Here is a 22,445-nt window from a genome sequence, read left to right on the forward strand (position 1 = left end):
TTAACCTGTTTTTAAACTCTGGTCCATACCTTCCCTGAGGGAAGGACATAATTAAATTGATCTTTCAAGCTCTGCTTGAAATAGAAGGAGTTAATATTTTTTAAAAGGGTAACCAGAGGAGAATTCTCTGGCGGTCCAGTAGTTAGGACTCCGCTTCTACTGCAGGAGGCACGGGTTCAATCCCTGGTCGGGGAACTAAGATCCAGCTGCGTGACCCTCCCCCCCCAAATAAATAAATAAATAAGAATAAATATAAACAAACAAACAAACAACCATAGGACAAATAATGCAGAATACAGAACTGTATGAACAAGTACCTGTTATTTTTTGCTTTGCTTTTTCTCTTTTTAAAAATTTCTCTGGCCAAGCCTTCATTCTTTAAAGTTTGTGGACATTAAGGATCAGGCTGAACATCACAGGAAATATAAGTTTGATTTAGTTCTAATTTTTTTTTCTTGCAAGCCAGTCATTTTGTATACCCCTAGACAAGGTTCACATACCCCACTTAGGAGACAGCTTCTCTAACCAAATGCATGGCGGCAGGATAGTATGGTTGGACTCTGAACTAGACTACCTGAGTTTGAATTGTCCCTCTACTATATACTAGCTAGATGACCTAGGCACACAGTTTCCTTATCTGTAAATTAGGAATAATTATAGTACCAAACCCATAGGGTTGTTAATAGTTAATTTTTGTAAAGAAGTTAAATGTTCCTAACTTACAGTAAATACTATGTGAGTATATTTAAAGAAAATATAAAAGGATGAATTAACCATTAAGAAAAAGGAAGAAAGTTGATTGCATGAAAATTAGAAGTAAATTGAGGGACTGAGATCCAGAAGCAGAAGCAGTTTTATCTTCATGATTAGGATCTTCTAAATAAAATAGGAAAATAAGGTTATTTGTCAAGAACGGAGGGTCAGGTTTGAGAACTTTAAGGTAGTGGTCTTATTGGCTATGCCATCTGTGCAGTGTTTTACAGTTTTTAGCATAGATATATAGCATTTCTGTCATTAGATGCATTCTTCACTGTTTTAACCTGTTCGTGCTATTGTAAATGTTTATTTTTCAATTTTATTTTTAATTGTTTTTTCCTAGGATATAGAATAAAATTTGATTTTTGTATGTTGGTCTTTTTTCCTGAACTTTGCTAAAATCACTTTTTGTATCTAGTATTCTATAGATTCCTAAGATTTTCTATATACGCTACCTTGTCATCTCTTAAATAAAGACAGTTTTACTTCTTGCTTTCTAATCTTTATGCTTTCTTCTTTTTCTGTTCTGACCAAGACCTACAGTAAACTGTTGAATAGAAATACTAAGAATGGATATTTTTGCATTGTTCTTGATCATTGGGGGAATACATTTAATAATTCCCCCAGTAAGTAAGTTGTTAATTATAGATTTTTAATAGATTATCAGATTGAGGATTTTCCATTCTGTTCCTAGTGTTCTGAGTGTTTGTAATGAGTGGCTGTGGAATTTTGCCCATACTTTTTCTGCATCTATTGAGAGGATAATACAGTTTTACTCTTTTTGAGTGAATTCCACTAAATGATTTTTCTAATAACCAATTTTGACCTTATTTGGTTATGATAAATTATACTTTTAAAATATTTACGGATTTGATTTGCTAATGTTCTTAAAGGGATTTTCACATCTATGTCTATGAGAGATTTTGGTCTTTAGTTTTCTTGTAATGTTTTTCTGTAGTTTCAATATCATAATTATGCTGGAATCAAAATATATTGGATGAGGTTTCTAATATTTTCTGAAAGACTTTGCATAGGATTGGAATTAATTCTTCCTTAAACACTTGATAGCTTCTACCAGAGAAGCCATCTTTTATAGCGAAGAGTTTTTTAAATTGAGAGTTATTTAGATTTTCAATTTTTTGTGTTGGTGTGCTAACTCATGTCTTACAAGATATTTTGTTCATTTCATATGAATGGTAGATTTTATTGCTATAAAGTTATTTCTAATATTCTGTTATCCTCTTGTTGTCTGCAAGATCAAGTAAATCTTGATGACCCAGTTTTTACTTAAAATGTTGATAGTTTGACTTTTCTCTTTTATTCTTGATAAGTCTTGCAGGGGCTTTATCAGTTAATATTTTTAAAGAACCAGTTTTTGGCTTCTTAAACTTTTCTCTTGTGTTTGCCTTTTTACTGCTTGATTTATTTCTATTCTGCATTATTTTCTTCTACTTACGTCCCATTTAATGTGGTCGTATTAGACCCTTGTAGTTTAAATTTAGGTCATTGATTCTTTTGTATTTTTTTCCATTGATTCTTTTTTTTTTGTCTGAGAGTCTATACATTATTTATTTATTTTATTTTACTTATTTTTTTACACAGCACTGTCTTATGAGTTATCCATTTTATACATATTAGTGTATATATGTCAATCCCAATCTCCCAATTCATCACCCCCTCCCGCCCCCCCCCCCCACTTTCACCCCTTGGTGTCCATACGTTCTCTACATCTGTGTATCAATTTCTGCCCTGCAACCCGGTTCATCTGTACCATTTTTCTAGGTTCCACATATATGCATTAATATACGATATTTGTTTTTCTCTTTCTGACTGACTTCACTGTATATGACAGTCTCTAGATCCATCCACGTCTCTACAAATGACTCAATTTCGTTCCTTTTTATGTCTGAGTAATATTCCATTGTATATATGTATCACATCTTCTTTATCCATTCGTCTGTCAATGGGTATTTAGGTTGCTTCCATGTCCTGGCTATTGTAAGTAATGCAATGAACATTGGGGTGCATGTGTCTTTTTGAATTATGGTTTTCTCTGGGTATATGCCCAGTAGTGGGATTGCTGGGTCATATGGTAATTCTATTTTTAGTTTTTTAAGGAACCTCCATACTGTTCTCCATAGTGGCTGTATCAATTACATTCCTACCAACAGTGCAAGAGGGTTCCCTTTTCTCCACACCCTCGCCAGCATTTCTTGTTTGGAGATTTTCTGGTGATGCCCATTCTAACTGGTGTGAGGTGATACCTCATTGTAGTTTTGATTTGCATTTCTCTAATAATTAGTGATGCTGAGCAGCTTTTCATGTGCTTCTTGCCCATCTGTATGTCTTCTTTGGAGAATTCTCTATTTCGGGCTTCTGCCCATTTTTGGATGGGTTGTTTGTTTCTTTAATATTGAGCTGCATGAGCTGTTTACATATTTTGGAGATTAATCTTTGTTTGTTGATTCGTTTGCAAATATTTTCTCCCATTCTGAGGGTTTTCTTTTCGTCTTGTTTGTAGCTTCCTTTGCTGTGCAAAAGCTTTTAAGTTTCATTAGGTCCCATTTGTTTATTTTTGTTTTTATTTACATTACTCTAGGAGATGGATCAAAAAAGATCTTGCTGTGATTTATGTCAAAGAGTGTTCTTCCTATGTTTTCCTCTAAGAGTTTTATAGTGTCCGGTCTTAACATTTAGGTCTCAAACCCATTTTGAGTTTATTTTTGTGTATGTTGTTAGGGAGTGTTCGAATTTCATTCTTTTACATGTAGCTGTCCAGTTTTCCCAGGACCACTTATTGAAGACACTGTCTTTTCTCCGTTGTGTGTCCTTGCCTCCTTTGTCATAAATTAGTTGACCATAGGTGCGTGGGTTTATCTCTGGGCTTTCTATGCTGTTGCATTGATCTATATTTCTGTTTTTGTGCCAGTACCATATTGTCTTGATTACTGTAGTTTTGTAGTATAGTCTGAAGTCAGGGAGTCTGATTCCTCCAGCTCCGTTTTTTTCCCTGAAGACTGCTTTGGCTATTCGGGGTCCTTTGTGTCTCCATACAAATTTTAAGATTTTTTGTTCTAGTTCTGGAAAAATTCCATTGGTAATTTGATAGGGATTGCATTGAATCTGCAGATTACTTTGGGTAGTATAGTCATTTTCACAATATTGATTCTTCCAGTCCAAGAACATGGTATATCTCTCCATCTGTTGGTATCATCTTTCATTTCTTTAATCAGTGTCTTACAGTTTTCTGCATACAGGTCTTTTGTCTCCCTAGGTAGGTTTATTCCTAGGTATTTTATTCTTTTTGTTGCAGTGGTAAATGGGAGTCTTTCCTTAATTTCTCTTTCACATTTTTCATCATTAGTGTATAGGAATGCAAGAGATTTCTGTGCATTAATTTTGTATCCTGCAACTTTACCAAATTCATTGATTAGCTCTAGTAGTTTTCTGGTGGCATCTTTAGGATTCTCTATGTGTAGTATCATGTCATCTGCAAACAGTGTCAGTATTACTTCTTCTTTTCCAATTTGTATTCCTTTTATTTCTTTTTCTTCTCTGATTGCCGTGGCTAGGACTTCCAAAACTATGTTGAATAGTAGTGGTGAGAGTGGACATCCTTGTCTCGTTCCTGATCTTACAGGAAATGCTTCCAGTTTTTCACCATTGAGAATGATGTTTGCTGTGGGTTTGTCGTATATGGCCCTTATTATGTTGAGGAAAGTTCCCTCTATGCCCACTTTCTGGAGAGTTTTTATCATAAATGGGTGTTGAATTTTGTCAAAAGCTTTTTCTGCATCTATTGAGATGATCATGTGGTTTTTCTTCTTCAATTTGTTAATATGGTGTATCACATTGATTGATTTGCATATATTGAAGAATCCTTGCATCCCTGGGATAAATCCCACTTGATCATGGTGTATGATCCTTTTGATGTGTTGTTGGATTCTGTTTGCCAGTATTTTGTTGAGGATTTTTGCATCTGTATTCATCAGTGATATTGGTCTGTAATTTTCTTTTTTTGTAGTATCTTTGTCTGGTTTTGGTATCAGGGTGCTGGTGGCCTCATAGAATGAGTTTGGGAGTGTTCCTTCCTCTGCAATTTTTTGGAAGAGTTTGAGAAGGATGGGTGTTAGCTCTTCTCTAAATGTTTGATAGAATTCACCTGTGAAGCCATCTGGTCCTGGACTTTTGTTTGTTGAAAGATTTTAAATCACAGTTTCAATTTCATTACTTGTGATTGGTCTGTTCATATTTTCTGTTTCTTCCTGGTTCAGTCTTGGAAGGTTATACCTTTCTAAGAATTTGTCCATTTCTTCCAGATTGTCCATTTTACTGGCATAGAGTTGCTTGTAGTAGTCTCTTAGGATGTTTTGTATTTCTGCGGTGTCTATTGTAACTTCTCCTTTTTCATTTCTAATTTTATTGATTTGAGTCCTCTCCCTCTTTTTCTTGATGAGTCTGGCTAATGGCTTATCAATTTTGTTTATCTTCTCAAAGAACCAGCTTTTAGTTTTATTGATCTTTGCTATTGTTTTCTTTGTTTCTATTTCATTTATTTCCGCTCTGATCTTTATGATTTCGTTCCTTCTGCTAACTTTGGGTTTTGTTTGTTCTTCCTTCTTTAGTTCCTTTAGGTGTAAGGTTAGATTGTTTACTTGAGATGTTTCTTGTTTCTTTAGGTAGGCTTGTATAGCTATAAACTTCCCTCTTAGAACTGCTTTTGCTGCATCCCATAGGTTTTGGATCGTCGTGTGTTCATTGTCATTTGTCTCTAGGTATTTTGTGATTTCCTCTTTGATTTCTTCAGTGATCTCTTGGTTATTTAGTAACGTATTGTTTAGCCTCCATGTGTTTGTGTTTTTTACGTTTTTTTCCCTGTGATTGATTTCTAATCTCATAGCGTTGTGGTCAGAAAAGATGCGTGATATGATTTCAATTTTCTTAAATTTACTGAGGCTTGATTTGTGACCCAAGATGTGATCTATCCTGGAGAATGTTCCGTGCGCACTTGAGAAGAAAGTGTAATCTGCTGTTTTTGGATGGAATGTCCTATAAATATCAATTAAATCTATCTGGTCTATTGTGTCATTTAAAGCTTCTGTTTCCTTATTTATTTTCATTTTGGATGATCTGTCCATTGGTGTGAGTGAGGTGTTAAAGTCCCCCACTATTATTGTGTTACTGTCGATTTCCTCTTTTATAGCTGTCAGCAGTTGCCTTATGTATTGAGGTGCTCCTATGTTGGGTGCATATATATTTATAATTGTTATATCTTCTTCTTGGATTGATCCCTTGATCGTTATGTCGTGTCCTTCTTTGTCTCTTGTAACATTCTTTATTTTGAAGTCTATTTTATCTGTTATGCGTATAGCTACTCCAGCTTTCTTTTGATTTCCATTTGCATGGAATATCTTTTTCCATCCCCTCACTTTCAGTCTGTATGTGTCCATAGGTCTGAAGTGGATCTCTTGTAGACAGCATATATATGGGTTTTGTCTTTGTATTCATTCAGCAAGCCTGTGTCTTTTGGTTGGAGCATTTAATCCATTCACATTTAAGGTAATTATCGATACGTATGTTCCTATGACCATTTTCTTAATTGTTTTGGGTTTGTTTTTGTAGGTCCTTTTCTTCTCTTGTGTTTCCCACTTAGAGAAGTTCCTTTAGCATTTGTTGTAGAGCTGGTTTGGTGGTGCTGAATTCTCTTAGCTTTTGCTTGTCTGTAAAGCTTTTGATTTCTCCATCAAATCTGAATGAGATCCTTGCCGGGTAGAGTAATCTTTGTTGTAGGTTCTTCCCTTTCATCACTTTAAATATGTTATGCCACTTCCTTCTGGCTTGTAGAGTTTCTGCTGAGAAATCAGCTGTTAACCTTATGGGAGCTCCCTTGTATGTTATTTGTCGTTTTTCCCTTGCTGCTTTCAATAATTTTTCTTTGTCTTTAATTTTTGCCAATTTGATTACTATGTGTCTCAGCGTGTTTCTCCTTGGGTTTATCCTGTATGGGACTCGCTGCGCTTCCTGGACTTGGGTGGCTATTTCCTTTCCCATGTTAGGGAAGTTTTCGATTATAATCTCTTCAAATATTTTCTCTGGTCCTTTCTCTCTCTCTTCTCCTTCTGGGACCCCTATAATGCGTATGTTGTTGAGTTTAATGTTGTCCCAGAGATCTCTTAGGTTGTCTTCATTTCTTTTCATTCTTTTTTCTTTATTCTGTTCTGCAGCAGTGAATTCCACCTTTCTGTCTTCCTGGTCAATTATCCGTTCTTCTGCCTCAGTTATTCTGCTATTGATTTCTTGTAGTGTGTTTGTCATTTCAGTTATTGTATTGTTCACCTCTGTTTGTTTGTTCTTTAATTCTAGGTCTTTATTAAACATTTCTTGCATCTTCTCGATCTTTGCCTCCTTTCTTTTTCCGAGGTCCTGGATCATCTTCACTATCATTATTCTGAATTCTTTTTCTTGAAGCTGGCCTATCTCCACTTCATTTAGTTGTTTTTCTGGGGTTTTATCTTGTTCCTTCATCTGGTACATAGCCCTCTTCCTTTTCATCTTGTCTACCTTTCTGTGAATGTGGTTTTTGTTCCACAGGCTGCAGGATTGTAGTTTTTCTTGCTTCTGCTGTCTGCCCTCTGGTGGATGAGGCTATCTAAGAGGCTTGTGCAAGTTTCCTGATGGGAGTGACTGGTCATTAATTCTTTTCTAATGTAAGCATTTAAAACTAAATTTCCCTCTAAGCCTTACTTTAGCTTCATACCAAAAGTTTTAATAAGTTATTTTTCATTATTATTATTATTATTCAACATCTTTATTGGAGTATAATTGCTTCATAATGGTGTGTTAGTTTCTGCTGTATAACAAAGTGAATCAGCTATACATATACATATATCCGCATATGTCCTCTCTCTTGTGTCTCCCTCTCACCCTCCCTATCCCACCCCTCCAGGTGGGCAAAGAGCAACGAGCTGATCTCCCTGTGCTATGTGGCTGCTTCCCAATAGCTATCTATTTTACATTTGGTAGTGTATATGTGTCCATGCCACTGTCTCACTTCCTCCCACCCTACCCTTCCCATGTCCTCAAGTCCATTCTCTATGTCTGCGTCTTTATTCCTGTCTAGGTTCTTCCTTAGGTTCTTCAGAACCTTTTTTTTTTTTTTTAAGATTAAATATATGTGTGTTAGCATACGGTATTTGTTTTTCTCTTTCTGACTTACTTCACTCTGTATGAGTCCATCCACCGCGGTAAAAATAACTCAATTTTGTTTCTTCTTATGGCTGAGTAATATTCCATTGTATATGTGCGCCACATCTTCTTAATCCATTCATCTTAGGTTGACCCTAAGATGGACACTTCGGTTGCTTCCACGTCTTGCCTATTGTAAATAAAGCTGCAGTGAACATTGTGGTACATGACTCGTTTTGAGTTATGGTTTTCTCAGGGTATATGCCCAGTAGGGGGATTGCTCTGTCGTATGGTATTCCTATTTTTAGTTTTTTGAGGAACCTCCATACTGTTCTCCGTAGTTGCTGTATCAGTTTACATTCCCACCAACAGTGCAATTGGGTTCTCTTTTCTCCACACCCTCTCCAGCATTTATTGTTTGTAGATTTTTTTTTTAATTTATTTATTTATTTTTGGCTGTGTTGGGTCTTCGTTTCTGTGTGAGGGCTTTCTCTAGTTGTGGCAAGCGGGGGCCACTCTTCATCGCGGTGCGCGGGCCTCTCACTGTCGCGGCCTCTCCCGTTGCGGAGCACAGGCTCCAGACACGCAGGCTCAGTAGTTGTGGCTCACGGGCTTAGTTGCTCCGCGGCATGTGGGATCCTCCCAGACCAGGGCTCGAACCCGCGTCCCCTGAACTGGCAGGCAGACTCCCAACCACTGCGCCGCCAGGGAAGCCCTATTGTTTGTACATTTTTTTGATGATGGCCATTCTGACCAGTGTGAGGTGATAACTCATTGTAGTTTTGATTTGCATTTCTCTAATAATTCGTGATGTTGAGAATCCTTTCATGTGTTTGTTGGCAATCTGTATATCTTCTTTGGAGAAATTTCTATTTAGGTCTTCTGCCCATTTTTGGATTGGGTTGTTTGTTTTTTTGATATTGAGCTGCATGTGCTGCCTATATATTTTGGAGATTAATCCTTTGTCAGTTGCTTTGTTTGCAAATATTTTCTCCCATTCTGAGGTTTGTCTTTTCATCTTGTTTATGGTTTCCTTTGCTGTGCAAAAGCTTTTAAATTTCATTATGTCCCATTTGTTTATTTTTGTTTTTATTTCCATTTCTCTAGGAGGTGGGTCAAAAAGGACCTTGCTTTGATTTATGTCATAGAGTGTCCTGCCTATGTTTTCCTCTAAGAGTTTTACAGTGTCTGGCCTAACATCTAGGTCTTTAATCCATTTTGAGTTTATTTTTGTGTATGGTATTAGGGAGCGTTCTAATTTCATTCTTTTCCATGTAGCTGTCCAGTTTTCGCAGCACCACTTATTGAAGAGGATGTCTTTTCTCCATTGTATATTCTTAACCTCCTTTATCAAAGATAAGGTGACCATATGTGCATGGGTTTATCTTATATTCTTACCTCCTTTATCAAAGATAAGGTGACCATATGTGCATGGGTTTATCTCTGGGCTTTCTATCCTGTTCCATTGCTCTATATTTCTATTTTTGTGCCAGTACCATACTGTCTTGATTATTGTACCTTTTTAGTATAGTCTGAAGTTAGGGATCCTGATTCCTCCAGCTCCGTTTTTCTTTCTCAAGATTGCTTTGGCTAATCTGGGTCGTTGGTGTTTCCATACAAATTGTGAAATTTTTTTATTGTATTTCTGTGGAAAATGCTATTGGTAGTTTGATAGGGATTGCATTGAATCTCTAGATTGCTTTGGGTAGTATAGTCATTTTCACAATGTTGATTCTTCCAATCCAAGAACATGGTATATCTCTCCATCTGTTTGTATCATCTTTCATTTCCTTCATCAGTGTCTTATAGTTTTCTGCATACAGGTCTTCTGTCTCCTTAGGTAGGTTTATTCCTAGGTATTTTATTCTTTTTGTTGCAATGATAAATGGGAGTGTTTCCTTAATTTCTCTTTCAGGTTTCTCATCATTAGTGTATAGGAATGCAAGAAACTTCTGTGCATTAATTTTGTATCCTGCTACTTTACGAAATTCATTGATTAGCCTAGTAGTTTTCTAGTGGCATCTTTAGGATTCTCTATGTATAGTATCATGTCATCTGCAAACAGTGACAGCTTTAATTCTTCTTTTCCGATTTGGATTTCTTTTATTTCTCTTTCTTCTTTGGTTGCTGTGGCTAAAAATTCCAAAACTATGTTGAATAATAGTGGCCAGAGTGGACATCCTTGTCTTGTTCCCGATCTTAGAGGAAATGGTTTCAGTTTGTCACCGTTCAGAACAATGTTGGCTGTGGGTCTGTCATATATGCCCTTTATTATATTGAGGTAAGTTCCCTCTGTGCCTACTTTCTGGAGGGTTTTTATGATAAATGGGTGTTGAATTTTGTCAAAAGCTTTTTCTGCATCTATTGAGATGATCATATGGTTTTTCTCCTTCAATTTGTTACTGTGGTTTAACACACTGATTGATTTGCATATATTGAAGAATGCTTGCACTCCTGGGATAAACCCCACTTGATCATGGTGTATGATCCTTTTAATGTGCTGTTGGATTCTGTTTGCTAGTATTTTGTTGAGGATTTTTGCATCTATGTTCATCAGTGATGTTGGCCTGTAGTTTTCTTTTCTTGTGGCATGTTTGTCTGGTTTTGGTATCAGGGTGATGGTGGCCTCGTAGAATGAGTTTGGGAGTGTTCCTTCCTCTGCTGTGTTTTTGAAGAGTTTGAGAAGGATGGGTGTTAGCTCTTCTCTAAATGTTTGATAGAATTTGCCTGTGAAGCTGTTTGGTCCTGGGGTTTTGTTCGTTTGAAAATTTTTAATCACAGCCTCAGTTTCAGTGCTTGTGATTAGTCTGTTGATATTTTCTATTTCTTCCTGGTTCAGTCTTGGAAGTTTGTGCTTTTCTAAGAGTTTGTCCAGTTCTTCCAGGTTCTCCATTTTATTGGCATATAGTTGCTTGTAGTAATCTCTCATGATCCTTTGTATTTCTGCAGTGTCAGTTTACTTCTCCTTTTTCGTTTCTAATTGTATTGATTTGAGTCTTCTCCCTTTTTTTCTTGATGAGTCTGGCTAATGGTTTATCAATTTTGTTTATCTTCTCAAAGAACCAGCTTTTAGTTTTATTGATCTTTGCTATCATTTCCTTCATTTCTTTTTCATTTATTTCTGATCTGATCTGTATGATTTCTTTCCTTCTGCTAACTTTGGGGTTTTTTTGTTCTTTTTTCTCTAATTGCTTTAGGTGTAAGGATAGGTTGTTTATTTGAGATTTTTCTTGTTTCTTGAGGTAGAATTGTATTACTATAAACTTCCCTCTTAGAACTGCTTTTGCTGCATCCCATAGGTTTTGGGTCATTGTGTTTTCATTGTCATTTGTTTCTCGGTATTTTTTGATTTCCTCTTTGATTTCTTCAGTGATCTCTTGGTTATTTAGTAGTGTATTGTTTAGCCTCCATGTGTTTGTATTTATTACACATTTTTTCCTGTAATTGATATCTAGTCTCATAGCTGAATTCTTTTAGGTTTTGCTTATCTGTAAGGCTTTTAATTTCTCCATCGAATCTGCATGAGATCCTTGCTGGGTAGAGTAATCTTGGTTGTAGGTTTTTCTCTTTCATCACTTTAAATATGTCCTGCCACTCCCTTCTGGCTTGCAGAGTTTCTGCTGAAAGATCAACTGGCAACCTTATGGGGATTCCCTTGTATGTTAATTGTTTCTTTTCCCTTGCTGCTTTTAATATTTTTTCTTTGTATTTAATTTTTGATAGTTTGATTAATATGTGTCTTGGCGTGTTTCTCCTTGGATTTATCCTGTATGGGACTCTCTGTGCTTCCTGAACTTGATTGACTATTTTCTTTCCCATATTAGGGAAGTTTTCAACTATAATCTCTTCAAATATTTTCTCAGTCCCTTTTTTTATCTCTTCTTCTGGGACCCCGGTAAGTCGAATGTTGGTGTGTTTAATGTTGTCCCAGAGGTCTCTGAGATTGTCCTCAATTCTTTTCATTCTTTTTCCTTTATTCTGCTCTGCAGTAGTTATTTCCACTATTTTATCTTCCAGGTCACTTACCCGTTCTTCTGCCTCAGTTATTCTGCTACTGATTCCTTCTAGAGAATGTTTAATTTCATTTTTTGTGTTGTTCATCATTGTTTGTGTGTTCTTTAGTTCTTCTAGGTCCTTTTTAAATATTTCTTGTATTTTCTCCATTCTGTTTCCAAGATTTTGGATTATCTTTACTATCATTACTTTGAATTCTTTTTCAGGTAGACTGCCTGTTTCCTCTTCATTTGTTTGGTCTGGTGGGTTTTTCCCTTGCTCCTTCATCTGCTGTGTATTTCTCTGTCTTCTCATTTTGCTTAACTTACTGTGTTTGGGGTCTCCGTTTCGCAGGCTGCAGGTTCGTAGTTCCCGTTGTTTTTGGTGTCTGCTCCCAGTGAGTAAGGTTGGTTCAGTGGGTTGTGTAGGCTTCCTGATAGAGGGGACTGGTGCCCATGTTCTGGTGGATGAGGCTGGATCTTGTCTTTCTGGTGGGCAGGACCACATCCAGTGGTGTGTTTTGGGGTGTTTGTGAACTTATGATTTTAGGCAGCCTCTCTGCTAATTGTTGGGTTTGTGTTCCTGTCTTGCTGGTTGTTTGGCATAGGGTGTTCAACACTGTAGCTTGCTCGTTGTTGAGTGCAGCTGGGTCTTAGCGTTGAGTTGGAGATCTCTGGGTAAGCTTTCCCTGTTTGATATTGCGTGGGGCCGGGTGGACCAATGTCCTGAACTTGGCTCTCCCAGCTCACAGGCTCAGGCCTGACACCCGGCCAGCGCACCAAGACCCTGTCAGCCACACGGCTCAGAAGAAAAGGGAGAGAAGAAAAAATAAGAAAGAAAGAAAATAAATAAATAAAATAAAATAAAGTTATAAAAATAGAAAAAAATTATTAAAAATAAAAAAATTAGGAAGTAAAAAAAAAAAAGAGAAAAAGAAAGCAGAGAGCAACCAAACCAAAAAACAAATCCTCCAATGATAAAAAGCGCTAAAAAGTATATTAAAAAAAAAAAAAAATGACAGTCAGAACCCTAGGACAAATGGCAAAAGCAAAGCTCTACAGACAAAACCACACAAAGAAGCTTACACATACTCACAAAATGAGAAAAAGGAAAATACATATATATTAAAAAAAAATTTAAAAAGGAAGAGAGCAACCAAATCAGTGAACAAATCTACCAATGATAATAAGCTCTAAATACTAAACTAAGAATAACGTAAAACCAGAAACAAATTAGATGCAGAAAGCAAACCCCAAGTCTGTAGTTGCTTCCAAAGTCCATCGCCTCAATTTTGGGATTATTTGTTGTCTATTCAGGTAATCCAGAGATGAAGGATACATCAAGTTGATTGTGGAGATTTAATCCGCTGCTCCTGAGGCTGCTGGGAGAGATTCCCCTTTCTCTTCTATGTTCGCACAGCTCCTGGGGTTCAGCTTTGGACTTGGCCCCGCCTCTGCGTGTAGGTTGCCTGAGGGCGTCTGTTCCCCGCCCAGACAGGACAGGGTTAAAGGAGCGGCTGATTAGGGGGCTCTTTCTCACTCAGGCTGGGGGGAGGAAGGGGTACAGAATGAGGGGCGAGCCTGTGGTGGCAGAGGCCAGCGTGACGTTGCACCAGCCTGAGGCACACCATGTGTTCTCCCGGGGAAGTTGTCCCTGGATCATGGGACCCTGGGCCTGGTGGGCTGCACAGGCTTCTGGTGGGGAGGTGTGGATAGTGACCTGTGCTTGCACACAGGCTTCTTGGTGGCTGCAGCAGCAGCCTTAGCGTTTCATGCCCGTCTCTGGTGTCCGCACTGATAGCCGCGGCTCGGGCCCGTCTCTGGAGCTCGTTTAGGCGTTTCTCTGAATCCCCTCTCCTCGCGCACCCTGAAACAGTGGTCTCTTGCCTCTTAGGCAGTTCCAGACTTATTCCCGGACTCCCTCCCGGCTAGCTGTGGTGCACTAGCCCCCTTCAGGCTGTGTTCACGCAGCCAACCCCAGTCCTCTCCCTGGGATCTGACCTCCGAAGCCCGAGCCTCAGCTCCCAGCCCTCACCCGCCCCGGCAGCTGAACAGAGAAGCCTGTCAGGCTGGTGAGTGCTGGTCGGCACCCATCCTCTGTGCGGGAATCTCTCCGCTTTGCCCTCTGCACCCCTGTTGCTGTGCTCTCCTCCGTGGCTCCGAAGCTTCCCCACCGCTACCCCCCGTCTCCGCCATTGAAGGGGCTTCCTAGTGTGTGGAAACTTTTCCTCCTCCACAGCTCCCTCCCAGAGGTACAGGTCCCATCCCTATTCTTTTGTCTCTGTTTTTTCTTTTTTCTTTTGCCCTACCCAGGTATGTGGGGAGTTTCTTGCTTTTTGGGAAGTCTGAGGTCTTTTGCCAGCGTTCAGTAGGTGTTCTGTAGGAGCTGTTCCACATGTAGATGTAGTTTTGATGTATTTGTGGGGAGGAAGGTGATCTCCATGTTTTACTCCTCCCCCATCTTGAAGACGCCCCCCTTTCATTGTTATTTAATTATTATTATCATTTAGGTATTTTTGAATTCCTCTTGCGATTTCTTCTTTGATCCATGATTATTTAGAAGTTTGGTCTTTTAGAAGTATGGGGGTTTTCTAGATAGTTCATTGATTTCTCACTTAATTCCATTATGATTCAAATACACTATGTATGATTTCAGTCCTTTGAAATTTACTAAAAATTATTTTATGCCACAACATGGCTTATTTATCTTGATGAGAGTTCCATTTATAGTTTAAAAAATGTTGTTCAATTGTAGTGTTACTCTAAGTGTCACTTAGGATCATTGATGGTATTGTTTAAATCTTGACTCTGTCTGATTTGTTTCTACTTGTTATACCACTCACAGAGAGGAGTGTTAAAGTGGCTTTAACACTTTAACTGTGGCTTTGGATTTGTCTGTTTTTCCTTTTTGTCCTGTCAGTTTTTGCTTCATGTATTTTGAATCTCTGTTATTAAGTGGTGCACATTTAAATTGTCCTTCTGATGAAGTGACCCTTGTTATAAAATGTGTCTCATATAAACATCACCATATATTCTTATTTCACAGGTGGCATGGTATATTTACTTTTACCATCCTTTTACTTTTGGTCTACCTGCATCTTTATATTTAAAATGTGTCTCTTGCGGATACCTTTTTATGTCTTACTTAATCTAACAATCATTGTCTTTTAATTGGAGTATTTAGTTCCTTTATAACTAATGTAGTTCTTGATAATCATTGGGTTTGGGTTACCATTTTGCTATTTCTTTTTTGTCTGTGCCATCTGGTTTTTGTTCCTCTGTTCCTGATTTCCTGACTTCCTTAGATTAATCAAATATATTTATATTTGAATCCACTCTGTTTACTCTCTTGAATTTGTAGCAGTATCACTTAGTATTATTTTCTCAGTGAGTGTTCTAGTGATTACAGTGTATATCCCCTATCACCACCTTCTACTTAGAATGTTACTTAAATTGTAATATTTTACAACTTCATATGAAATACAGGAACTTTACAACACTATAATTCCATTCACCTACCTGTCGTTTGTGCTACTGTTTTCATATATTTTATTTATAAATATGTATAAACCCCCAAATGTTATTTTTTGCTTTAGACTTTGAGGTTTTTAAAAAAATTATTTTAAAGAATTGAAAAGTAATGTTTTTTATTTACCTACCTTTTTTTCCATTTCTGCTCTTCTTTTCCTGTAGAAATTTGTCCAGTTGTTTTAGCACCGTTAGTTGAAGATACTTTTCTTTCTTCATTGATTTACCTTGGTTTCTTTGTTGAAAATCAAGTGATAAGGTATATGTGTGTCTAACTTTTGGTCTTCTCTAAGCCAGTTCAGTGACTTCATTTCAGATAATCTGTTTTTCAGTTTCATAACTTCCATTTTAAACTCTTTATCTGATAAGTCCAGTATCTGGTTTATATGTAGCTTTGCTTGTGTTAACTTTAAAGTCTTGATTATGGGTCAGTTTTTCCTAGTTCTTTGCATGTCTCATGTTTTTTTAGTTGGCTGCTGGATATTGTATATAAAATAATACTAGAGTGTAATATAGATAATATTTTCCTTATGAAAGACTCACCCTTTTCTTTCTCTGATTGCTAAGTTGGGGATCTAATCTCTTCCATATATTAGGAGTTGAGTTGAATAGGTGATGATTTAATCCTTAACATCAAATCACCTCAGGTTTGAAGGAGGGGCAGTCCCCTACCTCAGCAGGTCTTTCAGATATGAGTATGGTGAGCCTGTAGGATCTCTCACTGCTTTGCAGCCTTTGCCTGAAACTTCCTGTGCTACCATGTACTACTCAGCTAAAGACATGAGGGTTAGAATTGGCTAATGAAGAAGACTGTATCTGTGGTTGGGCTTCTCAGATTCCAGTTGCCAGTGTGTGGCCATTAAAATTTCAGCCAGTTTCTCCTTTGGCAAGTACAATCCTACATGTGTCTGTGTCCTAACTTGGCAGATACTCCCAGCAATGAAAATGGTTACCACTCTCTACTTAAATAGGAAGAGCTCATCCTTCTCTAAACTACTTCACTTAGACTTAAATGGATCTACAGTTTTTGGGTCACTTTTTGGTAAAAAATATAATTTCTTTTAGTGTTTCTGATATTTTCTTATTGTAGGAGCAAGGTTTTTTCCAACAGTCTTCTACATTCTAACCATAGGGGAACCCTATAGAAGGTACTAATAAAAACAAAAGAAGAGCAACTCTATTCTCATTATGAACATAATTCATGCTTGTAGAAAATTTGGAAATACATAGAACATAATAAAGAAACATGAAGGAAGTATGTATTTTTAAACTGGAATTGACATAGTACCTATTTCTTTTATTTTTGCTTAATCTCATATTTTTACCATTCTATGTCAAATAAAAGTTAAACAGTATTTTACAGGTTAAAATTATATTGCAACATTTTGAATTATGCAACAAGTGGATGTTCATTATAAAAAATTAAACAGGTAAAACAAGAAACTTTAAACATTATATATAATTCATAAAAAACAGTACTGCAATGAACATCATAGAAAGATAGGTAGAAAGTGACAGGAATTTGCACCTAGGATCTCAGATTCTAGAAATTCTGTTCTTAACTACTGCACTAGACTTCCTCTGGCTCGTTTCAGATGACATGGGGAGAAATGCCTGCTTTTGCAATATATTGCTGAGGTAAGACTTGTTTGGTGATTAAGTAGGGATATGGTTGAAGGAATAATCCATCATGATTCTCAGTTTTTTGAAGGGTTTGTGAATGTGATTGGTCTGTGTATTCAGTAAATGAGATTTTTTTAAAGCATATGTTTAAGCCTTTTTTGGTATAAAAACAAAATCGTAGATAATTTTAGTTCTTTGGGATTATCTCTGTAATATGAATGCAAAGATAAAACTAAATGATTTTAAGGCCTTTAACTTTCCTGTCCTTCCATATATGCCTTTTGAAAGAATAAGTCTATTTTTATTTTCTTATTTGAATGATAATAACTTATGGTTAGTTAACACACTGAAACTTATAAAAGTAAAATATACATTTCTTTGCCATTAATTTTGCTCAAGAAATTCAAAGTAATTTTAATATTTCTCAAAAAGTTATAAAATAGATACTAAACATGTAACATCTCATACCAAAATGAATTCCATTTGGAGAAAACGCTTAAATTAAAAAATGAGACTCTAATTTCTAGGACATGCATTGAAGAATTTTTTAAATAATCTGAGCAAGAACTATGCAACATATAAAACCATAGAAGAAAAGGTTGATAAATTTGAATATATAAAATTGAAAATGTTACCACTGCACACCTGTTAGAATGTTCAAAATATGAATTCTAGCAAGGATGTGGAGCAGCAAGATCATTGCTGATGGGAATGCAAAATGAATGGTACAGCCACTTTGGAAGACAGATTGGCAGACTCTTACGAAGCTAAACATACTCTTACCATGCGATCAGCAGTCATCCTCCTTAGTATTCACCTAAAATAGTTGAAAATTTATGTACACACAGAAACTTGCACATGGATGTTTATAGTGGCTTTATTCATAATTGCCAAAATTTGGACGCAACCAAGATGTCCTTCAGTAAGTGAATGAATAAATAAACTGTGGCATATCCAGACAATGGAATGTTATTCAGTGCTAAAATGAAAACTGCTAAATAAAGGCATGAAAATACATGGAACCTTAAATGCATATTACAAGTCAAAGAAGCCAGTCTGAGAAGGCTACATACTTTATGATTTCAGCTATGTGATGTTCCAGAAAAGGCACAAACAACTATAGAGACAGTAAAAAGATCAGTGATTGCTAGGGGCTAGAGGGCAGGGAGGGATGAACAGGTAAGCACAGAAGATTTTTAGGGAAGTGTAACTATTTGGTATGATACTACAATGGTGAATACATGTCATTATACATTTGTCAAAATTTGTAGAATGTACAGCACCAAGGATGAACCCTAATGTAAATTATGGGCTTCGAGTGATAATGATGTCTATGTAGGTTCCTCAGTTACAATAAATGTACGTTGTGGCACGCGACACTGATGGCAGGCGAGGTTATACATGTATGTGTACATGGGTATATGGGAACTCTTGTACATTATGCTCAATTTTGCTGTGAACCAAAAACTCTAAAAAATAATGTTATACAAAATTTTTTTACCTTGAAAGACCTACCAAAACAAACCAAAAAAACTTGGGGAAGTATTTGTAAATGTATGACAAGCCTAATAACTGATTTCTAAATTTAAAACCTACAAATAAAGAGGAAAAAGACAGTAGTTAACAGAAAAGGAACATAAAGAACATGAGTGCACTATTTATAACAAAATAAAAATAAGTAAAATTTTAAAAAATCAGAGTTGCCCCATTTAAACCTTTCAAATTGTTATATGTCAGAAGGTAGTGACATGGCATGAAGAAACACTAGCTCATAAATTGTTGGGTCTAAACATTTTGGGAAGGTACTTTGGTACTTATAAAGGTTTAACCTCACGTTCCTTTTGATCTAACATTTCCTTGTTGAAAAAAATGTATCCTGCAAATATCTGCGAACTTGTATGCAAGGTTACGTGCCCAAGGATTTCTCTAGGTGCTTTAGCTGCAAGTAATAGAAACTAGCTTTAAATAGTGAGATTATTACTTCTCATAACTGGAAGTTCCAGACTTCAGTAGAAGCATGTATATACGAATAACTAATAGGTTAATCCTCATTTAACCTGGCTCTGTTTAAGAAATAAGTTTCTAGAAAGTTCTGTTAGCTAATAAATTTTTAGCTTAATTTAAGTTCTAAAAATTTTATATATGATTATAATCAACTTTTCTTTTCATAATATATAGTTGTAACTTTTATCACATCTGACTGGACTCCTCTTAGTCTAAACTAATGAACTGTGACTCTACTGGTCACGTCTTATAAGTATTTAATAGAGGGAGTAAACAGTTAAAAGATATGAAAAATTGGGCAGTTTCCTCCATTTCTAATAGTGGCTTTGTTTATTTTATCTCAGCTTCAGGAAACAGCAGTGAGTTTTAGTTCATTGTTCTAAATATATTTTGACCTTTCATAGCTGTACCTGTTGTGACTTGCCAACTGATTTTTCAAACTGAGGAATAAAAAAAGAACATAAGAACTTTGTTATGGAAGGCTGTTCTGTCTTCTCAAAAATCATTATCACCTGTTCTTTATTTTTGATTCATTTGTTTATGTGGGAATTGCTGTTTCACCTGTGTTGCCTGGTATTTTAGGTCATGGTTATAGTGTGGAGAGGGGAGAGGTCTACAGGGGGCATCTGACCTTATTCTACATCTATGCCATTGCTATATTTTTAAAGCTTGGGAGCTGTAAGTCATGCTTTTTTGGGTAACATTCTCAAAATATGTAGAGAATAATGATAAGAAAACAAAATTTATCCTACAATTATAATATGATTACTTAACAACAGTTTACAACAAATATGTTTTAAAATTTAGTTGCATGAAATTGAGTGAAGTAATCTCTCAGTCACTGTTTTTCTTGTGTCTGTGGTTCTTCCTTCTTTTTCTTATTTTATGTGTTTGTGCCCCCTCCTCCCTTATTTTCTTGATTAGATTTAGCCAGTTTACCTAAAAGTGGAAGAAATGAATACTTTTCTAAGAAAATATAATTTACTGAAACTGACTCCAGGAAATAGAGCTGTCTGAACAGTCAACCTTCATAGAAGAAATAGAGAAGTGTCTTAGAATAAACCCTAGAAAATTTTTAACTGCAAAGAATTTCACACGGGAATTCTACTGAAATATTAAAGAATATGTTATTCCAATGCTAAGTAGTTTAAATAAACTGTTACAGAGCATAGAAAAGACTTAAATCTTCTAGCTTGTCTTTATGAGACAGCGTAACATTTGTGCTTGCAACATAAATCTACAGACCAGTATTGCTTACGATTATTGATGCAGAATTCCTAAATAAAGAATTTTCTCTCTCTCATCCTCACAGCCAGCATCATACTTAATGGGCAAATACTAGAAGTAGTTCCTTAAAGTTAAGAGTAAGCCAAGAATTTCTGCTATCACCACTGTTTTATCAAAATGTGACATACCCCAAAATGATTGATAAATTATATCACATAAAAGTTTTTTTTAACACTGCTTAATCAAAATTGGGATGAAGAATCATAAGCCAGATGACCAAATATTTGCATCCCATACCATGAAAGGACTAATATCACTAAAACATAAAGAGCCTTCTGTAAATCAGTGAGAAAAGTGATCAACACCACAATAGAAAATTGAGCAAAAGAAAAGAACAGACTATTCACAGGAAGGAAATAAAATATAAACAAGTATACAACTGCTCAGTGTCATTTATAAGAGAAATACAAATTAAAACTATACTTGTTAAGACCTTGTTCTTACTTATCAACAATAGCACATGAGCCTCCCCTATTTATGTTGTTACTGGGAATGTAAACTGGTACAACCTCTATAGATGACAATTTTGGCAAAATTTATCAAGTTACAGATGGACAATCCTTTGATTTGGCAGTTTCTCTTTTAGAGCCTACCCTTCAGATACAATTGAGAATATGCATACTTGTGAGATTAGTTATTAGAATCTTGGTTCTTAAAGCAAAAGATTGAAGATAACCTGAATATCCATCAGTATGGGATCATAATATTCCATAATGTAATGTTATGCAGCTAATAGATGAATGGATAGATGGATGGATAAATAGATCGTAAGTAAAAGGGAAACATGTCAACATCTCTGATAGAATGAGTAATATAAAAGCAAAGTTCAGAACTGTGTTACCATTTGTACATAAAAATCAGGAGGCACAGAACACAATATATTTGCTTATATGGTTTGAAGAATATTTCTGGAAAGGTACACAAAGAACTGGCAACATTGGATGCCTTTGGAAGAGGGTAGCTTGAAGCCAGGACTTTTTTGTATCTTTTGTGTATTGAAGCTTCCAAAATTAAACTTCCATTAAGCAGTTGTATATTTTGAATTCCTGGTATGTAAATTATCTGTATTATCTGTGACCATTACAACCAGATACAATCAATTTTATTATTTGGTCAGAACTTATGGAAGTACTTTTACAGCTGTTTTAAAATTGAATCTTTTGTTTCAGGATCTCCAGCAGAACTGTCTCCTACTACTCTTTCCCCTGTTAATCATAGTTTGGGTAAGTTGCAAATACTTTTCCCCTACTGTTTTTATACCTTTTTAATTAAATGTCCTTTCTGGTAATTATTTTCCGTACATATGAGAAAGAGATCCCAGTGAATAATCAAATGATTGTTCAAATTAGTGCTTTCTAAAAATGATACTGATAATGTGCCTCAATATTACTAAAACTCTTTTCTCCTGGCACATATAAGAAGTTAATAATCTTTTTATTCATGGAAATCATATTCATTATTCATGAAAAATTTTCTTATATGACTAGATTTTTATGTATATATTTAGTTTCTGATGTATTTTATAATAGCAATTATTCATATGAGGTGTGTATAAATATATATAGACATATATCACTCACATATGTACATGTAGTATGAGAGATTATATATATATATATATGTGATAGCTAATACATACATATATACGTGTATATACGGTCTGTAGTTTATTCTTGGTCTTCATTTTACCTATTTCACGATTTCTTTTCAGTTTCTACACATTGGAATTTATTCTACAAAATTGTCATTCTTTCCCCATGATATTGCTTATGATGCATTTTAATCAAAATTACAGCACTTTAATACATGTGATCCTCGTTTTCCCATGAAATATGTAGATTCTTTTGATTTATATTCTGTTTCCACTTGCATACTGTATGTTTTCTTTTTTTTTTTGTATGTTTTATTACTTCTGTTTCTTGTGTATATTTGGGTTTTCTATTTTTGTAACTAGGGTAACTCAGTGAGAATCTCATGTTAAAATAGACAAATGTCAAAAATATGTCATATTTTGTATCCTATCATGACATTTTTTTTTTCCCCTGTGGCTTTTGACTCATTAATCCTTGC

The 22,445-nt window shown here is 35.8% G+C and overlaps 1 protein-coding gene across 2 annotated transcripts in view; it reads left to right on the forward strand.

The window, feature by feature from the left end:
* The window catches only part of SMAD2 (SMAD family member 2), a 95,852-nt gene that overhangs the window by 65,797 nt on the left and 7,610 nt on the right, over positions 1-22,445 (forward strand). For both annotated transcript variants that reach the window (XM_061170346.1, XM_061170345.1), the window contains one exon: positions 21,545-21,598. In XM_061170346.1, the coding sequence (XP_061026329.1) occupies positions 21,545-21,598 (54 nt within the window). The remainder of the gene's footprint in view (positions 1-21,544; positions 21,599-22,445) is intronic.

The sequence above is a fragment of the Eubalaena glacialis genome, chromosome 15, assembly GCF_028564815.1.
Source record: "Eubalaena glacialis isolate mEubGla1 chromosome 15, mEubGla1.1.hap2.+ XY, whole genome shotgun sequence".
Classification (NCBI taxonomy): Eukaryota; Metazoa; Chordata; class Mammalia; order Artiodactyla; family Balaenidae; genus Eubalaena; species Eubalaena glacialis.